At 44.8% G+C, this 16385-nt stretch overlaps 1 protein-coding gene across 3 annotated transcripts in view; it reads right to left on the bottom strand.

The window, feature by feature from the left end:
* Nr1h4 (nuclear receptor subfamily 1 group H member 4) overlaps positions 1-16385 on the bottom strand; it is a 73338-nt gene that overhangs the window by 30227 nt on the left and 26726 nt on the right. For 2 of the 3 annotated variants that reach the window (XM_005006338.4, XM_003476102.4), the window contains exons 1-2: positions 15821-15977; positions 8595-8954 (exon numbers count right to left, since the gene is read on the bottom strand). In XM_005006338.4, coding sequence (XP_005006395.2) covers positions 8595-8954; positions 15821-15929 — 469 coding nt within the window. In that variant the 5' untranslated portion in view covers positions 15930-15977. Of the gene's footprint in view, positions 1-8594; positions 8955-15820; positions 15978-16385 lie in introns of those variants that run through there. The other variant, XM_063255440.1, reaches the window with a different exon arrangement.

Raw genomic sequence — 16385 nt, 5'->3', positions numbered from 1 at the left:
CCTTTCCCTAAATCGAAGCCTCCCTCAGGCCCCCTGGACGGGGGTCTCCTGGTGAGTGCCATGGACCGCGGGCCTCCCAGCCAGCTCGGCTGAGGACCAGACCTGTCCTGGTCACTGGCTCATCAAGGCCACTGGCCACAATGATTTGCCCAAGTGAGTTTGCTGGAAAGAGGTGGCTGAGCAGACCAGTGAGGAGACCAATGCACGGCTTCCAGTCTCCGGAGATTCTGTGCGGAGACAGAGACCTTCAATCTGTGTTCTCACTGCTTTGACAAAACGTTGACCAAGTGACCACATAGTCAAAGGAGGCTGAAGCAGAAGTCCCCCGACATCGCGCCCTCCTGCCTGCTTGCTGGGCGGCTGGGGCCTGAGGTCGCCCGCTGCTGGGACCTGGCTTTGCGCCTGAGAGGCACTTAGACCCCCACATGGGCAAACAGCTGAGAACTGGAGCCTGAGCCCCGGCATCTCCCCTGCATGCTCTGGTTCCCAGGAAGTGAACCCCACCCACTGGAGGGGCCTGCTGGCTTAGCCCAAGACTGGCTGACTGCTCCAGACTTAAAGTCGTATCCTCTGATCTCCTGCCTAAACATCTCTTCACGTTTTCCTTGCTGTGTATTTTTGATTTAATAATTTATATACTAGGAACTTCCCTTGCAATCGCTTTAAAACGGCAATGATGAGCAGAGGACTTTGGTCTGCCTTGCCCAAGGCAGCGTCTTAGAACAGTGGCTGGAACATAACTTGGCCCTTGATATTTGATAGACCAAGAATTGAGTCTATTAATCAACAGAGAGCATTTTGAAGACAGTGTTTGACCCAAATCAAGGAGTCTGGATGAACAGACAGATAACAATGATGAAATAAGAATTCATCAACAAAGTAACAACAGCTAATGCTTTTATGTTTATTTATTTATGTATTCATTTTTTTATTTGGGGGGTCCTATTCTGTAGCTTAGCTGGTCTTGAACTCACTACATAGCCCAAGCTGGCCTTGAACTCACAGCAATCCTCCTGCTTCAGCCTCCCAAGTGCTGGGATTACAGCATGCACCATCATGCCGGACCAACTAATGCTTAAGGAGTCCATGAGCGCTCCAAGAACTCAGCTAGGTGTTTAGAAATGATCACAGCAACTCACTGATAAGAAAAGGACAGCAGGTGTGCGGGCGGCTCTACCCTTGGCAGTATCCATGAACTGTTTTGCATCTGTGACCTTGTTTGATCCTCGCGACAGTCTATAAACACCTACCTCAAAGCATTGCTATTGAGATTAAATCAGCACACAAGCGGCCCCAGAACGGTGCTTGTCCATCTTGTAATAGCTACCCACTGTATATTACCTATCATCTGGAATAGCAGAGCATTATAACCATCAGCCTCTCTTCCTACACACACGAGCCTCTGAAGCCCAGAGAAGTTCATTAACTTAGGACAATTTGGAACAGAATCTCTGTGAACTGATTCCCATCAGCATCCTTTCTTAAAACCCCAAAAGGCTTCCCACCTGGTGAAGCAGTTTGGAACCCCATCTTGCATCCTACTCTAAGACAATTTCATTGATATCAGTATTTCTTCAATCAGACCTCACTCTATCTCAGATAATACCTTAAGAAGTTTATTTGAGGCTTGAGGCTCTTCTGTCCTCACAAATGTCCATAAACAAAGCATTTGGCTGAAAATGTCTGCATCTATCACATATCAAAGTAGTCGCAATAATTTTGGAAGCTTGTCCGAAATTTCAGAGCTAAGTCTAAGGCTGGCTCGTGACCTCATATACAAATATATTCAGAAGTACAGCAGGTCAGTCATTCCCTCAGACAGTAACTTTCAAAAATTCTACCCCCTTGGCACTGAGACAGATGTGATAGACAGTGACCTATTAGGAAATGTGGCCATTTGAAATTCCCAGTCAGATGCTGATAGGTTTTGTTGGCTAATGTTTGAGGTTTGAGTCACAATTCATTTAGACAGTAGCACATTTCCATAAACTGCACTGATAACAGAGAAGAAAAGAAAGCTCTTGATTTAATCTGGGCCCAAATGAATGGCTGTCATTGTCACTTGGCATTATGCTTGCATTTTGCAATTATTATTTTAATATTGGAAACTGCATTTCCTCTCACTGATGCCATAAATGTCTATAATAAATAGAATATTCAGACACATTAAAGTATTCATAATGGAGCTAGACATAGAAGTCAATGAAATCAGGAAATTTATGATCTTTGTGTTGTTTCTAAGGGTTTTTTTAAAAAAATGAATCTCTCTCTCTCTCTCTCTCTCTCTCTCTCTCTCTCTCTCCTGCTTCATTCTAAGTTTCAAATTCCTGGTAGAGGATATCTTAACACAAGAAAGCTGGCAAGAACTTTACATATAAGAGTAACTGAATTCTCACAAAGACCCTTTGAAATAGACAATGTGTCCATTTTGCAGATTTGAAGCCCACAGAAAGTAAACATTGCATGTACTCAGAGCTGGCTAAGCCAAGAGCCACTGCAGCCTCTTTCCAGAGTGTGATGTGGCCTGCACTCCAGAGGTGGGAGAGTTGAGCACAAGCTTGCTCTGACTCCCTTGCAGCTATCAGGGTGGATATGACTTAAGCACTCCTATGCAGACGCCCTTGTCAGACACTAACAGGCAGAAGTGAGGCTATTGCTGCACTTCTTTGGCTGAGGTTGTTTCTACTGACAAGGAGGATCATGGAATTTAACCATGCAGCACCTTGGTTTCCAGGGTGCAGGGTGTTCATGGTTTGTACGTAGGTCCAGATTCAGCAGACAAGCCATAGCTCTGGAGTTAGTAATTGCAACAAAGCTGCCTCCTGATCCATGGGTAGCAGCCAAGATGGTGCATTTCTTTGGCCCAGTGCTTGTAGTGACTTCTTAAGACCCCTCACCTTCTTCATTGTTACAGTCTGGCCCTGAGAGTTCTCCCCAAATGCTCAGCACAGAACCTGCTTCTGACCTTTCTGATTTTTGCTGTGCTAACTCCTTCCTACGTGAAATGTGGGTTTCTGTCTTATTTCACTGCATTCTACTGATATATTAAGTAACTTGCTTATCTGCAAAGCCTGGACTCGTGCCTGCTGATCAGACTCCAAAGCCCACACTCCGCTTGACGGAAAGCCGTGGCTTCCATCTGGAGAGCACGGATGGCCAAGCTGGCTGAGCTGCCTGCCACGGAGCCTGGTTCTTTCACTTGTCCTCTACCCCAATCTGTGCCCCTTCTCTGGCTTTTCTAGTAAACCCTTCTCCCGCCCCTGTTCACTAAGCTAGGTTAGTTTTTATTTATCAAGAACACACAAGACCACAAAGGACTCTGTTGAATTTTAAGTCACCAGACCCTAACACCCCTCCCCACCCCATTCCAAAACACTAAATAAACTTTCCCGATTTGGGCAGGTGGTGTACAGTCAAAGAGGAAGTTACAAGGCCTGATATGTTAGTATGTATGAAGGTCATGAATTCTGTCCGTTTCGTGCCCCTATCCTGACTGGATCCTGGGGGCGGACTGGGAAATGGTAGAAACTTGATGTCATTTGCAATCCTAGCAAAGGAATCTTTGTACCCTCTTCTGGGTGGAGCCAGAGAGGTCTCGAGGGTTCCCTGTGCCCTGCAGGGCATAGAACAGGGAAAAGGGCTGCAGGGCCCTGGGATTCCAGCTCAGCAGTGGAGCTTCCTCGGGGTCCTAGCCCTGACCTGACGTGGACAGACCAGGCCAGACATGAAGAAGGCGCATGTCCGGGGTTCCAGGATGGTGTCTCACAGCCACTCCTGCTGGTGAGTGGACACCAGACAGACAGAGCAGCAGCCCAGCAGACTCCGGCTGTGCCAGCAGCCCTGGGGATGGAACCCCGGCCCACTGCCCAGCCCCTCTGCCACCCCATGTAAAGCCTAGTACTTAAACAAAACCCCAGAAGAGGTAAGGCAGGGGTGAGGGCAATAATCTCTTTTTTTTGAGGCAGGGTATCACTGTGCAGTTCAGGCTGGCCTTGAGCTCACTTTGAAGCTCAGGCTGATCTTGAACTCGCAATGATCCCCCTGCCTCAGCCTCCCAAGTGCTGGGATTATAGGCGTGAGCCACCACGCCCGGCTCAATAATCTTAAATTGAATGAAACGCAGTTTCCGCCAGAGCTTGAGATCGAACTCAATCTTATTGTATAAAAGAGGGATCCCTTTCTTGTGCACACAGTCTGTGAGTGGCGTGTTATGCTCACGGGCTCCCAGGGACTTCTGAGAACAATGCTCGAGAGACCAGGGGTCCACACCCTGCAGCCCGGGCCTGCTTGCCTTTCACCTGCCCGTCCAGGCCACGCGCCAGGGCTGCCTTCGTGCTGTCCGGGCAGAGCTGAGTGGTTGCAGCAGAGACCACAGTGGAAGCAAGGCTCAGCCACGATGGGCTGGTCCTCCCAGAGACAAGTGCCAGCTTCTCCTGCAAAGCCTGGGTGCAGCCTCTGCCCTGGGCCCTCTCATCCAGACACCACAAGGGCAACATCTTAAATCAAAATCCACGGAAAGCCTCTGCCTTACTGAACTCCTTAAAATGTGTCTATGTTCAAATCCAGCTCCTCTCTCTGTCTCTGTCTCTTTCTGTCTCTGTCTCTCTCTGTCTCTCTCTGTCTCTCTCTGTCTCTCTCTCTCTCTCTCTCTCTCTCTCTGTCTCTCTCTCTCTCCCTCTCTCCCTCCCTTGTTCTCTGGTCTTTTTTTAAGGCAGGATTTTGCTATATGCTTCAGGCTGCTATGAGCTCACTTTATAGCCCAGGCTGGCCTCAAACTAACAGCAATCCTCCTGCCTCAGCTTCCCAAGTGCCGGGATTACAGGCGTGTGACACCACACCTGGCCCAGTTTCTCCTTTTCAACTTTCCTAAACGTCAGTTCTCTGACCACCTTTGCAGGTCCTTGTCTCCTACAACACCTGTTAGCCTCCTTCTCTGGGTTTTATTTCCTCTCCTAGAAGGGTGGCTCTGCCCCTGACTGCTTTCTTAAAGTTTATTTTTATTAGTCCATGTTTGCGGTACATAATAATTACATTCCCCGTGGAGAGCTGGTTCATGTACAGAACATGTCTTAGCTCTTTTTACATCCCCTTCCTCTCCCTCCCTCCAGCTCATGCTCCTCTAAGCACGTGTAGGGATCTATCGCCTCTTTTCCTATGATCTGTCTTTTATTTTACTATGTAGGTTATTTATACTCTGGGTTTCTCATATAAAAAAAAACCAATTTATATTCAAGCCATGTGTCTGTTTTCTTTTACCTCATATTATCTCAAGGTGCATCCATCTCCCTACAGACGACTCAGATTCATCCTTTTTATGGCAGAGTAGTATACCATTGTGTATAAATACTATATATTTAATCCATTTCTCTGTTAATAGACATATAGGCCACTTCCAAGATTTGGCTGTTGTGAGCTGCGCTGCTAAAAACACGGGCCTGAATGGATCACTGTAATCTGATGTGTTTAACTCCTTCAGGAAGATGTTTAAATAAGGAATGGATTGGTCAAGTGGGACTTCTAGTGTTAGTGTTTTGAGGACTCTCCATACTGACCTCCACCGTGGCTGCACAAGTTTACATTCCTGCCCACAATGTGGAAGGGCTCTACTCTTCTCTAGAATAGAGTCCACCTCCAAGGAGGTGAGCTGTCCTGAGCGCTTACTTCCGGGGCTTGGAGTTAGAGCAGCGACCTGCAGGTGTGAAGCGCCCCTTCCTAACTAGCTGCCATGAGCCGAGTAAGGTTATGAACGTCTCGTGCTGCTGTTTCTTCTTCTATATGTTCGGCCTCTACCTGAGTATGAGAATTAGTAAGTTTTGCTTCTGAAGTGTAGCAAATACACGGCATAAACTATTAGCACCGTCCTCTACACCACAGCTTCTTTTTGAAAGGATATGTTTATTCTTTCTCCTTCAAAATGAGCACAATAATTCCCACTTTGCGTGGCTGCTTGAAAGACCGGAGAGAATTAGCATGTCATCAGCACAGAAATGGAGGAGTGCAAAAGTATTGATACTGAGACTCTGCCCTCGAGCCAAACCTCCAGGATAAAGCACGCATGGTCTTCTCTTCTCTCCGTCTAGGCAGGAAACAGACCTGAGATCATGCTTTGTCTCCCCATCCAGGTTTCTAGTCCACATTTTAATCTGCCGAGTTGCCCTTTTGATAACCAAATGGGAACAGGAACCCCTGTTCTCTGTCCTTACCCTTGTGCAATTCACAATCCCAACACAACCAAGCTTCTTGTACACAGCAGGCTCCTTGGGTGTCTTTTAGATGTAATATACACCCGAGGCTCTCAAACTTCCCCGTGAAGGGTTTGTCAACTCCCAGCTCTGTGGGTCCCACTCCTAGAGATCCTGACTCTGTAGGTCTAAGGTAGACTCTCAAAATCTGCATTTCCTCCAAATTCCCAAGTGATGCTGAGGATGCTGGACCGGCGACCAGATGGAGTAGCACTGGTCTACGCAGACAAAGTGGCTTTTAATACTCTGGATCAGTCAAATATAGCAAACGTTACCAAACAACTGATAATGGATTCAGCATCAGTGCTTATCAAGAGGAGCAGAAACAGCCACGGTTTACTACATTTTCTAGCTGTAGATTCAAGGTCATCACAGTAGGAATCAGAGGTACTCACTGAGTTTTGACTGTGTGCTATACTTTTATCTAAGTCCTTTATATTTTTACATTTTTATCTTATGAGACTCTTTTAAAACTTATGGTAGGATTCTCCGAATCATTCTAGGACCATCTGACACTGACATTCGGACTAACTGCCCTCATTTTTCTTTGTCCCATGACCTCATTAGCAGCAAGAAGTATAATTTTTTTTTTTTTTTTTTTGCTTTTTAAAAGCAGTATAATTTAATTATCCGGAAGTATGAGAAAACAACAAGGGTAAATTTAAGATGAGTGATATGCACCCAGCTCAAGATGATCAAGTAAAGCTCTGTGTAAACTAAGACACCCAGTTTTTCCAGCACCATTTATTGAAGAGGCTGTCCTTTTCCCAACATGTGTTTTTGGCACCTTTGATGAAAATCAGTTGGCATAGATGCGTGGGTTTATTTCTGGGATCTCAATTCTGTTCCATTGATCTGTGGATTCATATGCTGATACCATGCTATTTTAGTTACAATAGCTCTGAAGTGTGTTTTCAAACCAGGTATTATGATCTCTTGATCTTTGTTCATTTTGTTCAGATTGTTTTAGCTATCCAGGGTCTTCTGTGCTTCCATTTGAATTTTAGGAGTGTTTCACTTTGTGAAGAATGTCACTGGTATTTTGATGAGAATTACTATGAAGATTTACACAATAATAATTTTCTCATAAACATAGGAAGTCTTTTCTTGTGTCTTCTTTAATGTCCTTTATTACAGTTTTGTAATTTCATTGTAGAAATCACTTCTTGTTTAAATTATTCCTAATCCTGGTTTTTGGTAGCTATGCAAATGTGATTGTTTTCATGGTTTCTTTTTCAGCAATTTCAGTACTGATAGTGTATGCTAATTTTATATCATTCTATTTGTCTGAATTTGCTTATCAGTTCTAACAGATTTTTTGTAATGTCTTTAGGGTTTTTTTTAGATCTAGTGCTATGTCTGAAAACAAGGATAATCTTACTTAATCTTTTCCTATTCATGTGCCTTGTGTTTCTTTGTCCTGCCTATTTGCTTTGGCTAAAATTTTCAGTACTAGACTGAATAAGACAGGTTAAACCTCTCCCCCATTTTTTTTTTTTTTTTTTTTTGTCTTTTTGAGACAGGGTCTCGATACGCAGCTCAGGCTGGCCTTTGTAGCCCAGGCTGGTCTTGAACTTGCAACGATCCTCCTGCCTCAGCCTCCTGAGTGCTGGGATCACATGCATGATCCTTTTTATATTTTTGTATTTCAGATCTTACAGGAAATGCTTTCAGGTTTTCCCCAATCAGCACAATATTGTCTGTGGGTGTACATATGCTCACATGCGGCCTTTGTAGGTTTTTGGGTTCTGTTGCTACTACTGTTTTGGTACCAGGAATTGATCTTATGAAGTCACCCTTGCCAAGCAGGGGCTGTGTCCGGTGAGCTATGCCCCTGGGCCCTATAGCCTTCATTATGTTGAGGTACTACCCTCCTATGCCTAATATATTTGGGTGTTTTTTTTCATAAAGCCATGTTGAATTTTTGGCAAACGTTCTATCTGAATTTTTAAGATGATAATATCATTTTGTGTGTCTTTTCTGTTAATACAACATATTAGATTTATTAGTTTACAAATGTTGAGTCTTGTGGAACAAATCTAACATTGCTGCAATGTATGATCAAGTAATCTAACTTTTAAAATGAGCAACAACAGGACTAGACATTTCTCCTAGGAAGAATACAAAGGGTCAAACATGTGAAAAATTGCTTAAACCCTCAGCCCTCAGAGAAACACAGATCCACCCACGGAGGCCTCACCGCACCCCTGCTGGGCTGTGCAGGGGTGTCAGGCACTAAGTGCCTCGCTCCGGGCAGCAGTGGGGGCTCCTCAGACCCGGATGGTGCCCACCCCAAGCCCCCACCCCTTTGCAGAGCTCTGCCCTGCGGTCACCCTCCCCAGGCCGGCCTACCTTTGCAGCCCTCGCAGGTCAGCGCGTTGTAGTGGTAGCCGGACGCTCTGTCCCCGCACACCACGCACAGCTCGTCCCCCTTCGCTCTGCCCGCCGCGGCGCCCACGCGGGCCTTCTTCGCCAGGGGCATCTCGGCCAGCTCGGGCTCCGCCGGGTAGGCGCTGTCGGGGGGCATCCGCCGGGGCTCGAAGGCGCCCGCGCAGTACCACTCCTCGGGCTGCTGCGCGGCGTGGAAGCCCAGGCTGGGGTAGTAGCCGGAGGCGGACACCTGCGGCGCGAACTGGACGCCGCCGTACTGCGGGAAGGGCTCCACGTCCAGGCTCTGGGCCAGCGGCCCCGCGGCCGGCTCCGACAGCACACCTGGGCGAAGGACAGCAGGACCCGGTTAGCCTCACCGCGCTGGGCCGGGGGGCAGCCGGGCAGCTGGGCGCGCGCTCCGGCCGGACACTAACGCCAGGGCGCAGTCCACGCGGACCAGCCAGGGCGCGCGGGTGACCGTGGACACTCGGCTGCCACGCGTGCACGTGCAACGTTCATGGGCTCAGAAAGACAGACAGAAGCCATGTCATTAGTATGTCGTGAGCGCTCTTAAACTAATAAGAAAACATCCAGCAGCCTACAGATAAAGGACAAACAGTTCTGGAAATAAATACAAGTGCTTTATAAACAAAAATGCATATGCCTTGGCCAATAATTAAATTCAAATTAAAGCTTCGATGTAACTGCTTTTATCTTTAAATGTGTAAAGATTTTAAAAGTTTGGTGATATCCACTGCTCATAAAGCAAACCTTCCTAGAGGACAACTGGTCAGTATCTTCCAGGATTTAAAGCTTGTCTACCCAGCATAAATTTGGGGGGTTAGAAAATTTATTTTAGGGCTGCGTCTGAATCTATTTGAAAAGGTGTTTTCATGCAAATGAACATTCGCATCTGCAGCAACTTTGTGGGAACCATAAATGATAAATATTTTAAAAATCCATCAATAGGAGTCACGTTCAAACACGCTTCTGTTCCATCCCTAGCTGAGTTATTATCCACGTGTGAAGCAGTGTGCAGGTTCTGCCATGTGGTGCTATTTGAAGACGGTAAGCTATAGAACATGCGATGTTCACATGGGCCCTTAACACACTGTGTGTCTCTGTGTGTGTGCACACGTGTGCATGTGTGTGTATTCGGAGGCCAGGTAAATTTGTGCATGATACATAAACAGGATAATAGTGACTACAGGGGTGTGAGAGGCGATGTTACTCCATTACAGCATTTTCTGGGGTAAGAGATAGAACAATAAGTTATTGTTTGTGACTCTTGTTTATGCATATGTTATTTTAATTATTAGGAAACAAAGGATAAAATAATAATTATATTATTATATAATAATATATAATTATAATAATATAATATCTGGAATCTGTCTACTTGAAGTTTAACCAGACTCCTGCTCTGTTACTATCTCTGTGCAGTTGGCAATTTCCTCAACGTCTTTAAGTCACAATTTTCTCTTTGAAAAACAGATTATTATAATAATACTTATCTGACTGGGTCGATGGAAGGTTTAAATGAGATAATGCATAGTGAGCATTTTGCTAAAGTTAATATATAATTATTCAATAAATTATAACTGGCATTAAAATATGAGTCATCATTCTTACCACTGTTACTGTTAAATGAACTGCTTTCATATAAAACTTCTAGGTCATAAAAGCCTGTTAGGTTATGAAAATGTTTCTGTTTCTTGAAAACATAAACTATGGATCTTTAGAAAATAGGACTAAAGTATTCAAAGTACTAACAAATGTAGTAGACGAGATAAGAGATGAGACAGTGTGTAAATGTGCCTGATTCTCCTAGACACTGTCAGACACCTCAGACCATAATTCCAGCTATGCCCCTCTGAACAGTGGGATTCTGAGCAATCACTTAAGCTATTGATAAAGCCCAGTTTGCACATCGAGCCTGGGGTGAAGAGCTCTGTATCGAATTCTATTGATAATCTGGTGAGGTAAGACCAATTCACAGTTCTTCCTCTGAAACCCCGGCAATGAGAGGGATTTAGAATTGGAAGTTCCTTGGACCCTAGCACAGTCTATAGTGTTATTTATGTAGCAAACCCAGGCTCAAACACAGCAACAATTTCCATGGCAAAGTGGATGAGCTTCCACACAAAGGGAAATGAATAATGACCACAGAATTGCTCATCCAGGTTCCTCTGCTGAAGAAATGTGTGCCACGCTTTAAAAAAAAATTAAAATTGGTTTCCAGCACTTTTGGGGTTTGGCATTAGCAATGAGGGCCGTGAATCTACGCCCCCAGAGGTGGCGAGCGCTCTTGCTAGAGTCCCTCTTGTGCCAGGCCCGTGTATATTCTCACCCACTTCTCACAGAGTCTAGGAGGTAGATGGCACGTGCTGTGTCACTCGTTTGTAGAAGTTACACACTGTCATTCCTGGGTCCCTACCTAAGGCGCTGAGGGTAGCGCCTTGGGGGTCTGACCTCCAAGCCTTGCGAGGGAGCCTGATTCTCCAGGACAGGATCAGAGGTGAGATGCTTCAGAGACATGAGAGTGCACGCCCCCTCTGCCTCTGGCCTCTGGCCTCTGGGCTTGGATTTGTGCCCCCTTTAATCCAACAGCGATGTCGGTGAGGCTCCACCTGACCTCCCCTTTCCTCGCCATTTCCCATATTCCCACTTCTCTATTCCTTTATCCTTTAATTTTTTTTCTTTCCGACTTTCAAGACAGGGTCTCGAGATGTAGTTCGTGCTGGCTTTGAACTCACTACGTAGCCCAGGTTGTCCTCAGATTTGAGGCAATTCTCCTGCATCAGCTTCCAAATGGGGATTACAGGCATCTGCCACCATGCCTGGCTCAGGTCCTTGAGTGTACCTTGCTGCTCCCAGATCGGGGTCTTTTCCAGCGCAGTTCCTGAGCCCAGAATCCTTCTCAGCATAGCTCCTGTTTCCCACACCTTCACCCCTCTCCTGTCTACAAACTTTGCTGTAAGTATTGCTTCTCTGGAGAAGTCTCCTCTGTTTGTGTACCTGGGGGCCCTTGTTTTGAATCTAGTTGCAGGATGTTTAAAAACCATCCCTTGCCTACACGGTCTGGGCCTCGTAAAGAAGAAACTAACAATGTATATCTACAATCTCGTAAACAGCTGGCCAGTAGCTTGTGAGCCTCAGAATTAGAGACTTTCCTACCATGGCAAAGTGGGACACATCCATAATAAATGTTGTTGAAAATAATACATTCTGCGCTGACCCAAGAAATGGCTGCCAGAGTACACAATACAGAATATCTGACAAAAATCAATTTCCATTCCCAAGCTCGACTTACCTACGTAAACCAGCAGAAAAGTCAGTGTATCTGACAGACAAAACATTTTGGTAATGCTGCTTTGTCTGCAGATAACAAAATGGAAAAGGAAAAATACAGTGATTACAGGGGAAAAAGAAAAGATATAAGCAAAATCTCGATCTATTTCATAACCAAATGTGAGTAAAATTTCTGAGCAAATGGGATTGAAAAGAATTACGAAGTGGTAAAAACACTGATTTCATTCATTCTTAGATTTTAATCTCCCGACCTATCTTCTGGGTTCTTCCTGCACCACTGCTCTGGTTCCCTCCGCCACAGGTGTAGTAAGATTAAACTGCTTGCTCAAAGACAAACAATGATGGAATCTGAATGCTTGTAGAACTCAAGGAAATGGGTAATTTTTCTTCCCTTCACAACTCAAGATTTTGACTATTCAGGATTTCTGAGCATCACTTCAGCAAAACAAACATTTCCATAATCAAGAAGCACAAGAGAGTTCCACCGTGGGTTAATGAAATCAGTGTTATACTGATTTGTGGCATCATCTAGATTTAACAGGAAACTTTCTATGAAGATAAAGGCAGTATTCTGCTACACCAGTAAAACACGGCAGAAATGTGCAAACAGCGTGCGACAACATCAGGTAACGCTTTCCTCCTCCAAACGTGTCCATTTCTAGGATTTTGCTGTGCTCATCAAATCTCTATGAAGGACTGAGTGATTGTACAGGCAGCTTCCACCAAAAAACAACACATTCCAGAATGGCCAGACCAAAACAACATCCACTATCGCCTGGCTACGAGAACTTAAACCACTGCCGATCCTTTTTCTGCTCCAATGTCATCTGCCAAATGGATCTCAGCCTTGCTATCTCATAAGGAGGCCTGAGGATAAAATATAGTTGTTGAGAAAAAGCTTTGCTAAGTCCAGTGTCCTTAAACAACATGCCGTTTCCTAAAGAACCTGCCAAAACCCTGATTCTAACCGTGGCTAATTAGTAACTGTTACTAACATACAGTCTGCTTTTATGATATAAATATCAGGACAGTTCATTCATTATCAACATCATAAACACAGTATAGGCTTCGGGGATGATAGGAAAGGCCCAGCCTTTCTCTGGCGTGTGATGGGAGCATCAAGAACCAGGACAAAAGCAGGTAAATAAGCAAACAGATACAAAACTATGACTCTTCATTCCTTCTAACAGGAAGGGACTGTCCGTGAGAGCTTAAGAAAGGGTTCATACATTTCTAGTTGGAAACACACGAACCAACTACTCCAGGGGAGCCTGAGAACCCTGAAACAGAAAGCAAGATACTCCTGGATAGAGCCTCCAGCTTCTATAGATTCCCTGGAAGACCACTATCCAAAGTGATAGAGAAGGATTCTGCACCTACGATATGGTAGCCACTAACCACGTGAGAATGTCAGATACTTGCGATGAGGCTAGTGGTACCAAGGAACTAAATTTTAAATTTTGCTAAACTTTAGTAATTAAAATTTAAGCTTAAATAGCCACATGTGGCCACCAACTGTCAAATTAGGCAGCGCAGCTTTAAGGAGTTTGAGACCAAAGTACGGTGAACCCCTGTGAGGGAATTGGACTCGCAGGATACTTAGGGTACTTTGTCAAGCTCCCCCAGGTTTCTGATGCCCTGAGTAAGCATCCAGGCTCCTTCTGGTTTCTGCCGGTTGGCTTCGGTACGTTTTGTGTACTAGGACTGAACCCAGAGTCTTGCATGTTAGGCAGGGGCTGTATCACTGAACCACAACTTCATCCATTCTTATTTTATTTAGAGACAGGGTCTCATTAAGTTGCCCGGGCTGGACTCAAACTTGAGGTCCCCTGGAGCAGCTGAGATTCCAAGTATGCACCTCACATCCAGCTCCATCCAGTTTTGTTTAATTCCTGGTACCGTGCTGACCACAGCAAACCTTTAATAAATGTTTATTGAATTGGATGGGGAGCTTGCCTCTCTGCCCTCCTTTATTTCCTAATCCACGGCTTCTTGGCCAGATGACACGGATTCCTCTGTAATGCTGTTTGCGGTTCCCGTAGCCAGGCCTTGGCAACGTGGGGACCTCCCCCTGCCTGGTCAGCAGGTGACCTCCTGCCAGTGCCTGCCCGGTTCCGCCAGGCGGAATTCATCTCTCTGACCCTCGGCGCACACCTCTCCTGCCGCCCTTATCAGGAGCATGTACAGTCTCTTCTTTGTGGCCACAAGCTAATCTCCCGTGATAAACTGGCCTGAGAAACTGATTGAGAGTGAATAAGCGAACGGACAAATCTAGATTCCACTCACCCGCCACTTCCTAGATTGTGAACTTGGGAAAGATACTGAACTGGAAGCTTCTGTTTCTTGCCCTCCCGGGCTGGAATGATGGCACGCCTGTGTCAGGAGTCTAGGGTGAACTCAGACAAAGAATGGGAGCTCCGGTTTCTGACATAGATGAGCATTTGGTATGTCTTTGCTATTACTGTGGTTACTCGGTAAACTCTTTGGGGAAAAATATTATGTTCCCTTGTGATCATCTCTGGCACCTGACACAGTGCCTGACACAGCAAACATTGAATAAATGTGTGTTAAATTGAAGGGGAAGGGAGGTCCACTTTCCCAGCCTTCCAATTAATGTCCCTCTGCAGATACAGTCTCAGTCACTCTGAAATGTCCCATTGGCATGAGAAGGTATGCTGCCCAATACGTGATCAAAAACATGTTCCCTGCAGTGATAATTATAAAGACCCAAATTTCTTGTTTGTGGAAAAACAATATTTTTTTTTGTCTTTTTGAGATAGGGTTTTACTCTACAGTTCAGGCTGGCCTGGAGCTCACTTTGCAGCCCAGGCTAGCCTTGAACTCACAATTATCCTTCTGTCTCAGCCTCCTGAGTGCTGGGATTACAGGAATGTGCCACCACGCCTGGCTTGTTGGTAGAAATTTTTAAAAGTGAGTTTTTACTTTGAGAAAAATATTAAAATAATGTTTATAATATACTGCCTTTTACTTATGATCAATATTTTAATTCAGAGAAAATTAATATCCTACACTGAAAGCTTTTCATATACCTGATTTGCCATAGGCTGTTGGGAGAAATTTAATGTGAAGATAGGTCATTAAATTCACATTACTTTTGTTTTCTAATTATTATTTTTTATCACATCCTATAGTTTGAAATATTTTATATCATGGCTTTTTAATATTTTTATAGAACTTTAAAATTATATATTAAAATAGTTTAAATATTTAATAAAAATTTAAAGTATCTATATATTTTATATATTTTTATATCATAACACACCTTTGCATATGTAACAGAGACAAAATTTCCATGAAATAAATTTATCTCTATTTCTTAAGAAGCACACTGATATTTCTCTTCTATTCTACTCTATTGCATTATCCTTTTTTTTTTGCTTTTTTAATTTTTCATTTTTATCAGTACATGTTTGCAGTATACAAGGATTACATCCATCGTAGGAAACTGGTACATGTACATAACTCTGTTTCAGTTTATAATGCTGGCCAGAAGCTACTGCTTAGCTTGCGAGATCTCCTGACACTTGAGCCTCATCATTTTGAAAATACAGCATTAAATAGCTTACTTTAATTTTCTTTTAGTGTCCATGAATGTTCATGTTAATATCTGACTTCACTTAGAAAAATGACGCCAATCTGAGCTAATATCCCATAAAGAATTTCAGGGAACCCATATTTAGATTTAATCCCAACAGGATGCTCACCTGGTCAGAGCCCTGTAAAAATCACCCCCTCCCAGCCTCTCGTCCCAGGCTTCTGCGTCACACTGAGCTCTCTCTGATAGACATCTGTCCCTGTATCTCACACAGATGACCCCAGATTTCCTCTGCCCCACTGCAGACGCGCGACCAAGAGCACGGTGGCAAGCATCCTACCTTTAGCAGGCTTCGGACCCATCAGCTCTGTGACGAATCCCGACAGTGCGGGGCTGTGGTGAGAGCTGCCCTGGGCCGGATTTTCTAAGCCCTGAAACTGCATTACCATCCTTAGCGTATTCACAGCACAGAAAATGAGACTAGGTACAAGTGAGAGAGGCCAGAGGTTGTGCAGTTTACTGATTAACTTCATTACAGAGCAGGATATTTGTAAATGTTTATGAGAACTGTCCTCCATGCCAAATCGCCCAGTAAGCTGGAAAGCAGCCTCTCAGATAAATATTTTTGGGGAGCACTTTCCCAGCTTAAGAACTTTTAGGGGACAGAGTTTCCGCTCAGTAGCTCTAAAGCTGTGTTTGGAAGTCAAGGGCCACGCTCCAGATCCTGACGTTTGTTCTATCGGAAGGAAGAGAGTGGTGTGATTCTGCACTATTAGGAAGCAGTGCAGAAGAATTCCTGGGTGCGAGGCCCAGAGGCCTACCGACTGGGCCACCTGGGTCTGCATACAGTGTGTGCCTTGAACTGTGTGCCACCCAAAATGCCCTCAAAATGCACGCGTTGCAGT

The sequence above is a fragment of the Cavia porcellus genome, unplaced genomic scaffold (assembly GCF_034190915.1).
Source record: "Cavia porcellus strain 051 isolate PalLab524CR breed Dunkin Hartley unplaced genomic scaffold, mCavPor4.1 scaffold_8, whole genome shotgun sequence".
Lineage (NCBI taxonomy): Eukaryota > Metazoa > Chordata > Mammalia > Rodentia > Caviidae > Cavia > Cavia porcellus.
Note: the sequence above shows the minus strand (reverse complement) of the source record. Positions and strands in the feature narration are given on the sequence as shown.